General features: G+C 41.9%; 1 protein-coding gene across 4 annotated transcripts in view; it reads left to right on the top strand.

Annotated features, from left to right (window-relative positions):
• Positions 1-18,351, top strand: part of mib2 (MIB E3 ubiquitin protein ligase 2) — a 41,318-nt gene that overhangs the window by 3,997 nt on the left and 18,970 nt on the right. The window contains exons 1-8 of one of the 4 annotated variants that reach the window (XM_027288392.1): positions 42-747; positions 7,128-7,526; positions 8,412-8,583; positions 15,381-15,487; positions 16,851-17,045; positions 17,290-17,432; positions 17,815-17,922; positions 18,037-18,141. In XM_027288392.1, the coding sequence (XP_027144193.1) occupies positions 7,304-7,526; positions 8,412-8,583; positions 15,381-15,487; positions 16,851-17,045; positions 17,290-17,432; positions 17,815-17,922; positions 18,037-18,141 (1,053 nt within the window). In that variant the 5' untranslated portion in view covers positions 42-747; positions 7,128-7,303. Of the gene's footprint in view, positions 1-41; positions 748-2,065; positions 2,198-6,366; positions 6,478-7,127; positions 7,527-8,411; positions 8,584-15,380; positions 15,488-16,850; positions 17,046-17,289; positions 17,433-17,814; positions 17,923-18,036; positions 18,142-18,351 lie in introns of those variants that run through there. The other 3 variants (XM_010741150.3, XM_027288393.1, XM_027288391.1) reach the window with 3 other exon arrangements.

Genomic DNA, 18,351 nt, shown 5'->3' with positions numbered 1-18,351 from the left:
TGGCAGCAGAGCGAATAGTGTCCCCCGCGGGCAATGAAAGAGAGAGTCGCGCATCCTTATGTGGAGCTTGGTGCGCATGTGTTCGTTACATATTGATCAGTAAACACACCGCGTCGGCTTCACACGCGTGTCACCGATGCTGATGGAATATATATGATCAGATACGTGGAGCTGAGCCCATTGGTCTGTTTTTTTTTTTTATGCAAGAGTAGAGGAGCGTCAACCTGAATGCAGCGCTCGTCGCACAGCCGCTCTCCCCGGCCATCCTCCTCCCTCTCCTCCTCCACGGTGGTAATCCTTGCTGACACAACGCACAAAGGACTAAATGCCTGCTGCATCCTCCAGCAGCAGGGCTCTCTCTTCTGCCTTCCCCGGCTCTGATCCTCCACAGCCAGGCTATCCGCCCGTCCAGCAGGACGCTCTTTCTGTAAAGGCTGCTTGCAACTGTATATCACATCTCTGGAATACTGGCCTGGCTGCCCTCCTCCTCCGCTCCCTGTATACCCTCCTCCTCATCCTCTTCCTCCTCCTCGGCCCGGTTCATTCAGGGAGCTCATCAGCACAGGGCTTCAGCCCTGAGGAGGCGTTTTTTTATCATTATTATTTTTTAAATCTCACTGGAAGCTGGTAGGACCACTGGGTAGCTTGATGCGTTCATGTAGCAGGAGGTAGAAGCTGCTTCCTCTCCTACACCTATTTTGGTTGGTGTCTCTCTATTCACCGTGCAGCTCATCACTATACCAACAGGTAAACCAGCTAAACAAGACATGCTTCATTTATCAAGTGCTGCAGGTCCAGTCTGGGAAATGCTAGCACATATTTCTCGTAAGATGTGATGATGGCGGTATGTATTCTTCTTGTCAGTTTAAAGCCTTTAAAAATAAATGAGCTTGGCATTTCAGAAATAAGATTAGCTGTTGTCCTCTTTCTTTAAATGAAACATGGCTGCTTCTATTTCCATCAGACTGTCACAGTGGACAAATGTGCTGATTTCACTGTTTACTTCCCGCTAAGGTTAAATGTTCATATGCAAAGACAACAAGGTTGCAGTCGGTAGGCATCCATAGCCATGCTGCTACAATTGTGCCACATGTCGTTGCAATTTGTAGTAAAGCTCGTAGAGGTGCTAAGCAGGCAGGTAGACGGCAGCAGCAGCAGCAGCCAAGCCAGCCAGATGTCTGGTGATGATCAAAAAACTGGTGATGTCAAAGTTGTGTGGATACTTTCAGGATTCTTGAGTCCTGATAATCTAATCATGGCATGTTTGGTACCTAGACTAAGTGTCTTTGAGTTAATTAGAAGTATCTATTACAACATTAGAGACTTGTAGTTAACTACATCCTATAGACAGGCTACAGGGCTGTGAGGATCAATAGCAAAAGGATTTTAATCATGTGGTGTAGGTGTAGATTTCATTTAAGGAGGATGATTGTATTGCAGAGAATACTGTATTGATTTCCATCTGAACTGAATGAAATCATCCTACCAAGCCATGAGCCGAGATAAGATTGAACGATTGTGTTTTGCGTGAAGTTGCTGCAAATTTGTTGAGCGCTTAATGCGCATGTAGCAACATGTGACTCAGTATTGACTCGAGAAATGACGTTTGACTGGTGGTATAAGCCCAGACTGGTAGAGACGAGTCCAGGACTTCCACTTGTGTGAATCCAGCCTATTTCACAAGCACTACTTGTACTGTACTAGTACTGCTGCAATGACAGTACAAATAAAGCCTTCATCCACTCCAAAATTATTAAAGCCTCCTCACGCTACTAATCAAGTGACATTACAATGCCCCATTATTATACAAAGTGATGTGTTCACCTCATACACAGTCCTCTCGTAGGATCAACACTGTTCTTTTGTAAGCTATTTCTTTACAGTAGTAAAGTACACTCGCTTTTTTACCAGATAAGGCAACAGGCTTGTCCAGTCCTTGAGCAATCTGTGAGACAAAAAATAAAATCAACCAAGCAGAGGAGAAAAGAACCACATGTTCCAAAACAAAGAGCAAAGTTCACAGCAAATCAAATACAAAGAAAGTGGCGGAAAAGGTTCACTCCTCTGTTTGTAGGATGACTGCATCATAGCGCTCAGGATTTCAGATGGTCCTGTTGGTTTACCTGGGATAATAGCAGCACAGTGCTCGTGGCGGAGTCATACAGCATGTTCAAAAGTGGATTGAAGATCATGGGGAGTGAGTATGATAATCCACTATAATTTGATATGTTAACATAAGCAGTGTCATCAAGTGTACAGCGAGTGTTCTCGGGGAACATGGTTTGCTGTGGTAGAGTTTTTGCGAAAGGCTTCAGGGATAAAGTTTGCTGATAGGAACAATTCTGCCGGTATCAAGTTGCTTTTTAAATCTGATGCTGCGGCTATTAAAGCTTTGTAAGGAATGCTTTTGGACAAAGATGACAAGAAATGTTTGGAGATATCAGTCTAGTGTATTTCTTAATAGTTTGTAATTATATGTGATTTATTTTAAATTTTCCACACAGCACACAGTTTGAGTGAGATTCGAGGAGAGGAAGGTAGGCCAGGCAGAAGCCTGACATGGAAAATGAGAGAGAGTCTTATTTTAGGCCTGTCGCCCACTCTGAAAAAATCTTTGTAAATGTGCTATTTACTCATGGTGCGTATTGATTTTTTCATGTGGCCACCAGATGCTTCTGACACGAATCAGTTTCAGCAGGTTTTTACTTATTTCTGAGGTTAAAGTCAAATACCTGATAAGCATTTAGATCCAGTGGCAGTGACATAAACATAAAAACATTCTTCTTAGACTTTAGACCGTGGAAAAGGCCAGTTAGAGCATGTGTCACAGGACATGGAGGCCCTTGCTGCTTCACACAGTAGCATGTATCTGATGGAACCGGGTCTGCCAATAATAATAATAATACTCCTGATGCATTTTCCATTCTGAAGCTGCTCAGTGATTATCATTAGTCTGCAGATCTGCCTCTGCTTGATATCTTCCAGGTGGAACCATCCATGTCTGCAGATAGTTTTATAGATGATTCCAAGACGTTTTGTTTAATCACGTCAAGCCAGACAGCCAGGCAGCCATTCACGAAGAAGACTGACAACAAAGTCCTGTGATGGACTTGTTTTCCAGTCCTGCTCCGACAGATCCACCGTCTCACTTTCTCTTGCTTCCGTGGAGATTCTGATCACATGGGACCCCCAATCCCATTGCAACACTTCACTTCATCTGCCAGCACTATACTACACTTTACATTGTATGGCCTATTGTCACAGTTTAGAGGAAATGTGCTGAGGCGCTTCACACTGTGAAAACTAATTGCTGTAGATAAATAGGTAGTTGGGACAGTTCCACTTCTGCAAATGTGCACTGTACACTCACATAGCTGTGGTTAAACTGTACAGTGCCTGACAATCACATGTAGTTACTGATGTTGATTGTTCATATAACATATGATATAACACAACACATTACATTTTTGAATATTTGCAGATGATTTCATCTTCTTTACGGATAAGACTTTTATTCTGAACTCCGTTGGTTTGAATGATTTCTCATTTGTTTCCAAAAATGTAAAATGATATCACAATTACATCGTCACTTGTATATTGATGTTTTAAAATGCCATGTGTAGCCAAAAAAAAAGTTGAAGTTGAACCTTCAGTAGCACAACACACCTACTCTTTGAAAATTACATAATATTCCCGAGCAATTTTGGAGTGTGTGTGTGTCTGTGCAGTTTGCTTTTGTTTATGGCGGTGTGTTTCTATCCGTGTTGTGGCTAAATGCCTGTCTGGTTGTTTGTGTGAAGGAGGTTGACGTTGCCCTCCCAGATTGGCCCTCAGCAGTGTTGTATGACGGAAGCCAGTCCATCTGTTGTTGCAGGCAAGAGCTGTAATCCTGCCTGTCTTAGCCCTCAGCCTATCTATAAACTGTGATTTGTCCAATCGTTACAATTCCACCTTTCTGTCTAAACCAGCCGACCTCTTATTATGAGTCAAATAATTCATTTTGCACACTACTGTTTGATATTTGGACCCCGATGTAGTAATATGCAGATTATTTGTGTTTTGAAGACAGAATTTGGAAGTTAATGGATGTGCTGTATCTTTAAGATCCGTGTCTCTAAGTCACATTATGGATTAAGAGTTGTTTTCTTCACTGCAGCATGTCTGTATCACACATTTCAGAGATTTTGTATTCAGTGATTCACGTGCTCCTGTTAGTGAACTAGTAAATAATCCGAACAAATTTCACCATCCACTTGATCAGCATATTCCTGGAATTTGGCCTGCTGGCGGCTGCCGCAGATAACGTTACACACAAGAACAGAAGGTATGGAAATGCATAAGCAAACATAGATGTGTAAATACAAAAACTCAAGTTTGAGCACACACTGTTCAGACCTGGAAATCTTTCTGAAAGGTTGTTTTCAGAGCTAGTGAGGCTAACAGCTTTACTTTACACATCGGCGGTCCCAAATTTCAACGAGGTTTGTGGGTTTGTAGTCATCCCTCACTGCTGTTTTTAGGACGAGAGGAAGAGTGGGTGTGCATTTGTAAATGTCGTACCTGTAGAGACAAAACTTAAGGCTCATAGTAAGTAATGGAGGGTAAGAGCTCGCCATGGAGGGACAGTCAATCCCCAGAATCCCCCTGTGTCACGTCTGCCTTTTAGTACTGGTCCTGGTCTATTTAATATTGATAGGTTATCAGTGTGCGCAGGCTGAATTCTCTCTGGAACAACACTCTGTGGGGGCAGCAGAGTGGGAGGCGGTGGGTATGTGTGGGTATTTAGAACAGTTTTAAAAGTAGGCGGTAGGTTATGTTTTTTTTTTGTTTTGTTTACTCTCTGTGCTTGCAAAATCACTTCCCAGAATGCTCGAGTGTGGGCCTGCTTTACTAAGGCTTTTCATTGTCCTGAAATTATTGAACGAAACATTCTCCTCCCTTTGTTTCAGTGTGGTTTTGTTTTCAGCCAGTTAGCGGTTCATCGCGATTGTATGCAGTTTATTAGTACATCTACTTGGTATTTCCTACATCCTTCCGCACCCAAAGCGCTGGGAGCTGCATTAAAAGCCGTCCACTGGCCTTGACAACTCCTCAGTTTGCATGCTGAAATGTTAGATATTGGCTGGGATATTATTTCAGTGCATAAAAGAGATTAAGCTGTCATTTTGGACAGAAAATGGAGCGTAAGCAGCCTGCTTTCCCTCCTTTATGATCCCCTTCATCCTGTGTGTTTTCACACTTAACAAGATCGCTTTAATACCAAAATGACACTGTAATCTTGATAAGCGTGCAAGTGTAATCTCATCTGCATTGGTGTCATCTGTCCGCCCTATCATTAAAAGATTTTTAACAAAACCCTCTGAATGAGGCTGTATACAAAATTGTGTAACCAGGCTAGAGGTTTTATTCACAAAGTTTACATGTTCAAAGTTTCCTCATTTATTAATCATCATCGTGACTAAATATTTGCTGTCCACACTGTCCACAGAAAAGGTTAAAGTCTCTTCATCGCCCTTCCACTTAGATTAATGGTGGTTGTAAACAGTGAAGTGATGGATTAACACCACCGTCTGCTAAGGAATGTGGTTAGATGTATATCGACTCTTTACAAACATGGCACATGGATTTTTCGGTAAGCTCTGTTCTGACTTCAGACGCTTGTAGCTCTGTCTTCGTAGTTCTGTGTTCTCTCCCAACACGAATAGTAATTCCCGGGCTGCTGCCTGTCTTAATACTGCTGTAAAGTGGATGTTGTTTTGCATCTTTGTGAAAGTTTTCTCACATTGCAGTCATGTGAGGCCTCCTACGTAGCACTGTTCATATGGGGTGTTAATACACAGCAGGACCTGTCAGTGCGAGTCTGTGTGTGTGTTAGCCTAGTTTAACAGCACTTGCTTGAAAGATTATTTATCATCCTCATGTGGCATATGTCAGATCTCTTCAGCAGACTTTCCTTTTGTCTTAAACACAAGGAATGAAACGCAAACTCTCTCTGCTCATTTTTAAAGTCATCGTCGTATTATTGGTAAGGACAAACATTAGACTGTCCTTCAGTTTTACAAGCCTGCAGTTTTCCCTTCGTGCAGCCTCATAAAGATTCTTTTCTTGTGTGATTGGACACAGAAATAGCACTGCAGTATCAACAGAGAGCGCTTTAAATGAGTCTGATATGACTAATTGTAATGGTGGAGATGGAACACTGCATCAGTGTTTAAAGGAACATTTCTGATGTGTCACATGTGATTAATGGACGTGATTGGATGGTCATGCTTCTTTTTTTAGAGAAAGTTCCTTTCTCCATTTCTGACTCAGGCTGCCACATAAATGCTGCTTTCCTTCCTGTATTAGTTCCTGTTGCTAGTGGGTCATCAGTCAAGGGCGTGAATCTATGAGTTCTTGTATTTTTTCCCTTGTGATGAGATTTTGACAACTTATGTCTTCTTGAGGATACTTCATTTGACTTCTACGTTTTCTAGGGTAATGTAATTCTAATGAGATTCAGACATGTCCATGTATACCCGAGATATGTGCAGTACGTGCTACATGAGCACTTTTTACCCTTTTATATTGTTTTGCTGTCGGTAAATAGACTTTTTGTCCAGAATTCCAGAAACCGCTTGTTTTGTTTCTGTAACACAGGATACGCCACTTCCATGTTTACAAACTCCTGATCAATGCTAATTTGGGATTAGGTTTAAGTAGTTGAGTGTTCAGGACATCAATGAAGCCAATGGACTGTCCTACTAAGAATTTAAGTACAAGTCTGCGTGTATGTCTTGTGTGTCAGGTCAGGCCTTGATTAGCACAGCAGGGAGCAGCTCTGTGTCCAGTCGTGTCCAGCTGCTCTCTCCAGAAGTATTCAGTGATACACAGCAAGGCCTGCAAAGAGAACACTGCTCTGAAATTAATGAAACATATGGCGTGTTGCTTTTTATGAGTCCCTCAACAGCCACTGACAGACATGTATTTGGACGACAGGTTGTGTGATTTCCTTGTTTAAAACGGATGCAAAAGTCCCTACAGGTTAGCAGGAATCAGGTGTTAGCTATGTTTAGTATTGACTAGGTTTAGTGCATTTTAATTTTTTTCATACACTTTCATTGAACTTTGTCATATCTTACCTCCAGTCACCCCTGATCTGTTCCCGGAAGCATCCCTGGTGCCGTCCCTGACCGCAATATCGTCGGTGCGTGCCAGCTCCGTCCCCCAGAAGCCCCGGAGGCGCAGCAGCAGCGGGATCGACACTGCTGCCAGGCCCCGGCCGTTGCGCTCAGCCCCCAGGCCAGGCCCCAGCAGAGGCAGCATGGAGGTGGGCATGCGCGTGGTGCGTGGCCTGGACTGGAAATGGGGAAACCAGGACGACGGCGAGGGGCACGTGGGCACAGTGGTTGAGATCGGGCGTCAGGGCAGCACTACAACGCCAGACAAGACGGTGGTGGTGCAGTGGGACAGCGGCACACGGACCAACTACCGCACTGGCTACCAGGGTTCCTATGACCTGCTGCTTTATGACAACGCTCAAATTGGTAAGTACATATGACTATGCTAAAATATTAGGTCAAGTAAAGCTGGTTTTCTTTGTTTTTTTTTTTTATCAAATTCATTGCTTCACAGTTTGATACACAGCGCTTAATACCAAAAGTGTTTGTTTCCTCAAAGATATTTCTTGTTTAATATATTTTTCATTAAAACATATTTAATGCGCATTTCAGCCCTGCCTCAACCCGATCAGACGGTATCATCCTTGGTGTCTGTAGAGTGAATTTTCAGCACAAATGATCACTTTTACCACAAACCTATGAAGAAGTGTTTAAAAAACAAAACTCATGTGTTTCTCAATCAGCTGCCGTGGTTGCACAGGATCCATGTATTTATCTTTAGTATTTGTGCCTGTTTGTCATTGTGGTGGCAGCTTTTACAGTGCTCATTTTGAGGTAGCATGATACAGGAAAGACTGTCTCCCACAGTCAGCCATCCAGCTCTATTTTGGACTTGAATGGCACACACATTAACACAGGACTCATTAGCATTTTGCTCCATTTTAAAGAGACATTTTTCTGCCTCAGAAGCTTGCCCTTCAATTAATGGAGCGAATGAAGAGGAGGCGAAGACACGAGGAGCTGAGGGGGGTGGAGATATTTTTGTCATGTTGTTTGTCCCTCAGTTCTTCCACATCTCATATTAGCCATTGTGATAAGGAACACTAGTAATGACATGACGTGTGCCGTGAACACCTCAGTGACTTGCATATTGGAGGTACATCGCAGTGTAGTACTCACATCTAACTGCACAGGACATGACATGTTCCTCCAACGCACTCTACAACAAAATACAACAGAAGGAGAAACCTCAGGAATGTTCGGTTTATGACATGCTCATTTTTCTTCATCCACCTCTCCTTTCCCTTCCAGGCGTGCGCCACTCCAACATAATCTGTGACAGCTGCAAGAAGCATGGCATCATGGGAATGCGATGGAAGTGCAAGGTGTGCTTCGATTACGACCTGTGCACCCAGTGTTACATGAACAACAAGCACGACCTGAGCCACGCCTTCGAGCGCTACGAGACGGCACACTCCCAGCCGTGAGTACCGCGTTGTCGCTGCCTCCCCAGCAGCAATTGATCCTCATTTAAATTTTAATTATGGTGTCGTCCGTTACAATATCTCTGCTCGACTAGCTTGCTCTGTTCAAATCCAGTTCCGCTCATAGGAGGTAAGACATTTATTAGTGTTGTTTCCGCCAATTAACTTTCATTAGTCTGGTGTCTGTCTACACAGGCCTGCAGGGCTAGCCAAGGCTCTTACAGCAGCAGGTTTTCCACTTTTGCTCATGTCTGCTTGCTTTGCTTTGTTTTTACTGGTGAGGTTCTCTCCTCAGTTACCTGGCCAACTATTATCAGAGTTTATTTCCAAAAGTATTTTAGTTATTGGCTAGCCTACACTCTGATGTTAGTTTCCAGTATAAACCTATATCCATGGAATCGGAAACATCCCTGTGAGCATGTTGTTAACTTGTTAATATCATAGCAGACCTGATCAGATCAGATCAGCATAAAGCTTTGTCATGAGCAGGCTTTCAGGCTTGGGTCAAACAACCTGTGTTGACCTTTTCACACCAACAGTAAACATGGGATTTTTCTAAGTTGTAGCTTTATTTTGAAAGGATTAAAAAAAAGAGGGAGGAGGCGTCTTGTGCTTTTTATTTCTGTCACAATCTATAAGGCGCTCCAAACCAGCTGTAGCTTTAGTCTGTATGTTAAATAATGTCTGATATTAAGCAAATTTGTGGCACCTTTGTGCCATGATGGTTGCCTCTGTGTGGTGAATCAGTTGCTGTGGATACATGTTTAGTGTGCTGAGACCTATGTATCCAGATTTACTGGAGTGACTTCTCCCTTCAGAATCCACTCTTCTGCATCAGTTCACAGTAAAGCTCCAAACCGCTCCAGGCACTGCCTGAATGTCAGCTGGATAGCCTGTTCTCATTTTAATGAGGTGATATGTATGACCCAGATTTCATCTATAGTTTAGCCCGGTCCAGGTCCAACGCTGTTCCATTTATTTCCCCGTGACTGCTGTCGTAATGAATGCTGCAAACAGGGTTGACAGTCATGACTTAGCTTTGATTTTAACATCTTTCAGTTAAGGTTAGATAAGATAAGGTTCCAGAGCTCACGTCCTAGTGGTTGATTCAACAAGAAAGTAGTTTTACTATTTTAGCATCTCATTGAAATTTTATTTAGATTTAATTTATGCAGCAGGAAAACAAATGCATTGTTAACACCTGATTATGACTTGAATCCTCTTTCTGTGGTTTTTATTTTCACTCCCTGCTGTCATTTTCCGTCATCACAGCCTCACTAGTTATGTGAGGTGTCTCATTTTGGATTTAGTTTGACTCCATATTTGAACTGAAAAATGGCCCATTTCTGCCTCTGATGGTCGGGTTGGAAATGGAGCCGCACACCTCTTTCAGATCTGGGCTTTAAGTGAAACCTGGCCTCTGCCAGGGAATCAAAATAGTGCAGTAATCATTTAGCATTCTGACAGTAGTTGGAATCTCATTTCGTCTCCCACCTCAGTTTCTCTTCAGAGATATTGATTTGTCATTGAGGCCTAAATGTTGTTGGCTCAGCAGTGTTTATGTGACCCTCCAGACAGGCCACTGCCATTTGTGGACACTGATTCTCACTGACAAGTCTTTCTTCATTTTATTGAATAAGGAAAATGCTTTTCAGACATTTCTAATCATTTACAGAATAGTTTATATCATTGTTTTAAACTGAATCCACTAAAGGATGAAGATCCGATGTGATTGGTTAGAAGATACTTGTGTAACATAGCGTGTCAGTACTGCTGCTATAAGTATCCACATCTTTAATCTGATTATTCAAGAGGTATTGTAATCCCATGTACTGCATGTTTTAATCAGGTAGCTGTGGCTCAGCAGGAAGAGTTCGTTATCCATTAATCTTTGGGCTGGGGTTCGATACCCAGCTCCTTATGTCTATGTGTCCTTGGGCAAGACACAGAATCCTCCTGAGTGTCAGGCCAGCACCTTGCACACGAGTGCGAATGGATGAATGAAAGGCCACTTTGCCCGTTAAGGTAGAAAAGCGCTGTATAAATACAGTCCATTTAACATTCAGGTGGATGAATGTTGCCTGTCAAAATACTGCATCCCTGTGATTAGTTTCACTATTCTGAATGATACTGAGGAAACTGAGCTCCGTTCCTGCAGCACTTCTGAATGGATCACTTCTAACACACTGGGCCTGTCTCCATAATGCCTCTCAGGGAGATTATTTAAATGGAATCTGAAACATGAACGCTATATTAACTTTCATAAGTGGCATAACACACTCGCTGAGACTCAGCTGAAGTCAGTCAACCAGCCATGGTGTGAATTAAATTTTCATCAACAGTCCAACTTCTGTAGAGAGTATTTATGACTTCCTTAGGAAGTCAGTTTGGTGTTCATCATCGACCAAAAGCATAGACAGACTTAATTCTGGTTTGCCATATTTTATTAAGCATTGCTGGTTCTGCTCCCCTCAATATTCCAATTATTCTTTTAATTTCTCCGAATCCATGTCCCATTTGCAGTTATACCTGGAGGTAAAAATATAGTGAAGGTGAAAGTGAAATTTAACCACCAGGGTCGACCGAAATAAAATCATGAGTACTAACTGCATTAAAGAATTGTAATGATTTTTTGACTTGTGTAACTGTATCCAAGTTCAAATATTTAATTTTTATATAATTACTCTCCCTTTGCATTTGCATTGGCTGTCACCACATATTCAATGTTGAGCTTGTTTGGTAGTGATGAAGAAACAAATTAATGTGTGTGGATTATATATAAACAAATCAAGAGATTTTGATTCAATTCACAATTTGCTGCTCATCATATGGACATGATGATCATCCATTCCCAACATTCAGTCACTGCCTCCTCTCTTCATCCTTTTATCAAAGATGTCTTTACATAAACTGAGTGAAAATAAAGTTGCGGTTGTTTCTCAGCGGTGTACATCTGGGAGAGAACATCACATGAAAGTCAGTTCTTTTCTTGTCAGTGGTGCCAAACGCACAGTACATCTTTATTTCCAGACCGCGCTGACCCATATTTCTCTGACAGCATTTCAAAAGACTAATTTATTATCTGGCAGTCATGGGACACACTTGATATTTGACTGGAAAGGCAAATTTAGCTTGGTTTCATTATGAGTGGAGCTTCTTGTTGTGCCAGCGGTGAGTTATGCAAGGAGACTTTTGGATTTGGGCTCAGCATAGTTAAGAGGGACTCCTTTCATGTGGACCAAACATGTGTGAGGCTTTAATGACACCTTAAGCAGGCTAAATCTATTTGTAGTTTATAGACATGCTGTAGCCAGATCCTGACGGGACAATGGGAAGGTATCATGTACACTGCTGCAGTGTGCTGACACTGGAGCTGTGCCATCAGAACGATGTGTGAGACAGGAGGATGTACTTTAGACAAGTGTTTAATTTTAATGACAGTAGATTTAACTGGATTAGCATGCTAACATTGTCAGCTGTGCGGCTTAGCATGTTGACATTTCTAACTTCCTTGTAGATATTTAATAGAGAACAGGTGTCTGATATGGAGTAAATCGAGGTGTATGTGTGGTACGTTATTTAGCACTGATAAGAACATTTTGTAACTGCGAATCTTCAAGATATAAGTTTGTATAAATTGTTGTATTGCAATTTTTCTTCTCAAAAGCTGTAAGACTGTGCTAAATGGCTCACATGTTCTGCATTTGGTTAAGACCCTTATGTTGTTTGTATGTAATAGTACATAGAGACATGTGTTTGCATGCTGACAGTGCTCAGAGCAGCATATGTGTGTACCATATGTTTTACGAACAAATAGTATGCGGCCGGTTAATCAGCTCTTCAACACACAAACAACACGCATGCTGTTCTAGGGAACCTGTTGGATAAACTCGGTGCCTAATCCTTCCTTTGCACATCAAGCCACACTGTTCCACCTGACCTCCTCAATTCTCCGCACTGTAGTCACATTCAAGGAACATCCAACTACTGGCCTGCCACTGAGTTTTCCAGTGCTTCCTCCGTCTTGTAGCCAGAATAACCTCAATTTTCCACCTCAGTCTGCTAACTGGAATTTCTCTGCTCATTTCTTGACATGTATGCATGTTCCACTTCCATCACAAAACTGCTGTTGCCTTCATTGTATTTGAAAATGTTCTTTTGGTAGGTCAAAGCAAAAGTTGTTGGATATTTAAAGTTGATGCATTTTTTTGAAAGTCATATCCAATTAAACACAGTCTGCTCTCATCTGGATTTGTGTTTTCACAGTAGTAAAAGTACCACAAGCACATTACAGTAAGTACAGTAAATGCAACCAGAGCTGACATTGTAAACCAAGGCCATCATGGCACCCACAACTGGAATCATTACGCAAATTCATAGCCTCACTGTGTTTTGCTGACAGCTGCTACTTTTTATGTGAATTCTTATCTTTATGGGATTTTTGTTGGTGCTTTACAAATGTTAAGTCTGCGTGTGCCTCTACCTTCATTTCAAAACAGTAGAGCTAACCCTTGGCTGACTGTTGACCCAGCCATTGGTAGGTGTAGGTCTCATATACTAATCCTGTCTGGGTGCTTTGTAACATTTGGTCGAGCAGGATTAGAAATCTTGATCCATTGAAAGAGCTTTGGTCCTAGAGTAGCTAGACTAAGAAACAACATGTCAACATGTCAACAAGCTTTCCAGTCTTTCACATCATAAATCAGCTCTGTCTGTATCAGGAAAATGGCACAGCTTGCTACATTCTCTCCATGACCCTTAATACTATGAGGTCAGGAAGTCTGTTACTATAACCAGCATTGTTTTAGTTAGCCTTATCGTGTCTGTACCATTTATTTATGTCCTGAATTCCTAGAAAAGCTCCATAAACAAACACAGCACCACAAGCAATTTAAAGCATTAAAGCAATGCTTTAAAGAAATGTGTTTGTATGGACTGTTTTGTTTTATATATGTTCAGCATTTCTCCTTGTATCTTAATTGTGTATTTAAATGCAGGCCTCTATACATGCAAGAGCCTAGATGCTTTATGAGTTGTCCTGTGGTGGCATGCTTTCTGATAGCTCTGCTGTTGAGGGATTAAGCTCAAAGCTCTGTACGTACAGTACACTGTTCTCAGAACAGACCTGGCCAAGCCGTTAGTTGGCTCAAAGAGCCGAATGTACTGCTGTTTCCTGCTGTTGCACCCAGGAACCTGAAAAATCTGGTCAGGGGATTGAAGTCAGCCAATGCTAACGTTAAACAAAACTCTAACACTAACGCATGTTGGAGCAGCAAAGCTTCTGTGAGGCTCCGTGAGGATGGCAGCTTTCACAAGGCTCTTTTTCTTTTGATCTCGTCGGATTTTGTATGAATTTGATTCTATCCCAAAAGCTGTTGGTGTTTAAATGGAAGCTGGAGTTTGATCTCGTCAAGAAAGCATGGGAATAGGCAGTTCCTTTGCACCAAGATCTGATCAAATCTTTACCATAAGGTAAGGACTGTCAGGATACGAGTGTCTCACCTGAGCAGCTGAGGTTGTTGGTCAGTGTGTTTAGATAAGTGTTGACACTGTATATGTTTGAGTTTAGCTGCCCTGGCAGAAAAAAAGACATTGTCTTACAGTAAGTAGTATCCTGCTTGTCTTTTGAATAGACGGCAAACTAACAAGAAGGCATCTGCTGGTGGCGGAGCAGGGCAACACATCAGAGCAAGAGAGGAAGTCATCAGGGATGGTTATCATTAAATTGTGCATGTGGTTTTTAGATGGTGTCATGTTCATACGCAGCAGGACACACATGTTTATCGCGAGCACGGGGTGACATGAAGCAGATGTGCTAATAAAAGAGGAATATTGATGGAAACATGTTTCAAAACATTAAAAAAAAGGTTTTACAGGTTTTTATGAGGTAGGAAATGTATTCAGCTTGTTAGGACAGGCTACACATGTTGGCACAAAATGTTAAATGTAAATAAATCCATGCTCGTGTTCATAAAAACTCCACAAGGTACCTTTTTAGTGAGTTGTCCTGGGAACACTGCAGCATGTTTTTAGGCACTGTGTTTGATACATGAATATATTTGACTTGATCCTAAGCCTCAAATTTCCAATAACTTTGTGTGCAGCAGCACTTTGTTGTATTGACCATTGTCCTTTGGTCATCAAGCAAGTTTTTTGTTTCTTGATTCATATTTCATGAGCTCATAATGATTAATTGATCACCAGTAACATTTCTGACAGATGTTTCAAAACTGCCATCTATAATCATGACCAATACACACAATCTAATGTGATCCAATAGAACTGTTCTGCTATAAATTCTGCCTTTGCTAAGATGATAATGTTCAGTTTTTTACTGACACTGAAAGAAAGGTATTAATTTCACTATATGTTTATGATTGAGGTTGTAGTTTGCAGTATTGTTGGAACTGGACAGCATTATACAGAGACCTTTTTCTAATATTTTGGCCACCCCATTTACATACATGAGAGGGACATAATATTAGAAACGCTTTTCAGTATGATGCAGTCCAGTTCAATGACGACTATAAAGTAGAATTATTACCATCGTACAGGTTTATGTACGATCTGATGTGATCAGAAAGGTCATAATTCTGCTAATGAAGTGGCCGAGTGTGTATTGTAATAAATGTATTTGTCTTTTTCATGTCTTTCTGGCTTCATCAAGTTTCATAGTCATGTTTTGTTAATATGGATACTTGGATAAAGTTTTCTTTTCATAGAATGTCATAGCAGCATTGTCTCAGATGATCCCTAGAGCAGTTTGTTCAGCTGTGTCTTCATGCTCTTATCACAGAGTGAGCCTGGCACCGAGGCAGAACCTCCCGCGGATCATCCTCAAAGGAATCTTCCAAGGGGTTAAAGTGGTTCGTGGACCTGACTGGGACTGGGGCAACCAAGACGGTGAGTGGTGGTGTTGTGCGGGCGGGCGAACGGGAGGGGACTGTTCCTAACCACTAACTTGCCGCTGCCAACTCAGCAGGCCCCCTACCTTCTTTAGTATGAATCTGTATCTCTTCAAAGCATTTCACCATCCAGAACCCATAATAACATTCTAACCTCACGTCTCATTAACCGGCGAAAATGTCGTGTTAGTATGTGTCTGCATGCACTTATTGCCAGTGACTCATCTGAGTCTGTTCCACAGATGTGCCTGTCTGTGTGTCTCTGCAGAGTCAGTAACATTTAACACTTTGTTTTTCCTCTTCCAGCCCTGTGTGGTGGCATAAACTTAGAAGTCCCTCCATTTAAAACATAGTTTATTTTGCAGGTGTTCAGGAAGCAGATGACGTGTTTATGAATGGCTTGCATGAATGTCAGCAGTTTTAGGTGACAAACTATACTGTTGCTCTTACCATACCATGGAACCTGTCTTTTTTTACATACAAACAGCCCACACTGGTTGATGTTAGAAATAGTTGAAATAGTAATTGTTACATCAGTGGGCTAAATTAAAGCCCTTGACCGTTCCCTTTAGGGAAAGAGTGAATGCTAATATGTCTTTATGTTTGCTGGTCTGGGGTCATCGTTGTCTCTGAGAATAGCAACGCTCCCTTTTCCTGGGCTAGAGCGAATGAGTCAAAATGTCCTTTTGGTGTCTTTGAATTCAACGCCCTGGGGTTTGGTTAAGTCACTCATCAGGCTTAAATGGTGTAAGTGCATAGAGGATACTCTGAGCATGCTCAGAAACCCCCAGCCCACTATGTAGTCTTACGGGTCAATGGTTTAGTTGGTGTGGTTATGCAGTGAGGCAGCTTGATGGCTTTAATGGCTTAACAAGGTTTTTTAAAACCTGATGTAGAGACTGTAAAACTGTCTGATGGAGCATGCACACTAATCATGTCACATTTGAAATATTTTTTTTTATTTGAGTTTTGTTTTTAAATTAAGGAGAATTTTGTTGTCAGGTGTTTGATTAATGGAGAGCCATTAAGGACTGAGCTGGTTCTAGAAAATGGAAGTGAATGATTTTGACACTTGGCAGCTTGTGTCCCTACAGGGGAAATGTTTTTCACACACTTCTGTGTCTGTCATCTCATTTTTCTTTATGTTTCCACTGTGCTTGTCAAATTTTACTCTGGACTTTGTTCACACATTTTTCTCCTGATCAAAACCAAAATCCCGTTTCTAACGACTTTTCCTTCCTCAATGAGCCGATTTGTCTTTCTCTCTCTTCTCTTCCCCTTCTCCAACACACTGATGCATTATTGTTTCTTGCATATGTGTGTGTGTGTTTGTTTGTTTGTGTGCATTTATGTGTGTGTAGGCGGGGAGGGTAAGGTTGGGAAGGTAGTGGACATTCGCGGCTGGGACACAGAGTCTGGTCGCAGCGTGGCCAGTGTCACATGGTCCAATGGCACCACCAATGTCTATCGAATGGGACACAAGGGCAAGGTAGACCTCAAATACGTCTCTGATGGCCAAGGAGGCTTCTATTACAAAGACCACCTACCAAAATTAGGTAAGACAAGCACATTGCTGTTTAAAAGTATGAATTATGTAAACTCCAAGTTATTTATTTCTCAGTTGTTGGGGTAAAGCAGGATATTTATATGTTTGGTGGTATTTTTGTATGACATTTTCAAAACATTACAATGATGTATGACTGCCTACAGAAAATATAGACATGGTGACTTCAGTGCCAAAGTATTGTTGCCGCTCATAAATCTCACCCTGTTTGTTGACGCTAACGCCTATCCATCCAGGAGAGCACGCAGAGCTGCAGCGCCAGGAGAGTGCAGACGGCCACTCGTTCCAGCAAGGCGACAAGGTCAAATGTCTCTTGGAGGTGGACATCCTGCGACAGATGCAGGAGGGCCATGGAGGCTGGAACCCCAAAATGGCAGAGGTATTACAGATGGGGAAATCACACAATCCTAAACATACTAATAATAGACAGCTTTACATAGCTCCCTGTTGACTTCTTCTATCATATGGAAGTACAAAGTTCTCTTGTTTTTTCCAACGCGTTACAATGTCCTCTTTGAGTTTTGTGCATAGTATGTACTCTTTATGTTCTGGACAAACATGGCCTCACAGCCAAAACACATTTGCCCTTTTGAACATTGCATACAGAGTATTTATGTAAGTGGCTCAGATGGACATTGGTGTGCAACAGAGTGAAAGAAAACAGAGCATTCAACTCTCAAATCACAGCTGCCAAGGGGAACATTCAGGTCACAGCCATGCAGAGGGAGACCCAGGGTGATACAGCCTATTTGTGTTTGCAGTACATTTGCAGGATTGGGACTGTTCATAGAATCACTGACCGAGGAGATGTCAGAGTCCAGTACAGCAACAACATCCGCTGGACTTTCCATCCTGGGGCCCTCACCAAGGTACCGAGTTACAGATACGTTTCTATCAGAGGATTTTAGTTCAGAACTTCAGTTTAGTTGCATTATCACTGTTTTTAATAGCTTTAACAATTTGATCATCTTTCTTTCCACTAGGTGAACACATTCGGAGTTGGTGAACTAGTAAGAGTATTGGAGGACATTGAGAGTGTGAAGAGACTGCAAGCTGGCCATGGAGAGTGGACAGACAGCATGGCTCCTGTATGCTCATTTAGCCTGAAATTTAAAAAATATTCATGGTAATTTAGCATTAGTTATGATGGCCGTATTCATGGCAGTGGTGTGGACTTGGACTCAAGTCGTGGATCTTTTAGACCAGTGGTTTTAGAGTCGAGAACGCCTCAAACAATCAGGTTGGTGTTTGTGAACCCCTCCAATCTGCCCAAGACAGTTCAGGGATTAACTGGAGCA

Source organism: Larimichthys crocea, chromosome XV (assembly GCF_000972845.2).
Source record: "Larimichthys crocea isolate SSNF chromosome XV, L_crocea_2.0, whole genome shotgun sequence".
Classification (NCBI taxonomy): Eukaryota; Metazoa; Chordata; class Actinopteri; family Sciaenidae; genus Larimichthys; species Larimichthys crocea.
Note: the sequence above shows the minus strand (reverse complement) of the source record. Positions and strands in the feature narration are given on the sequence as shown.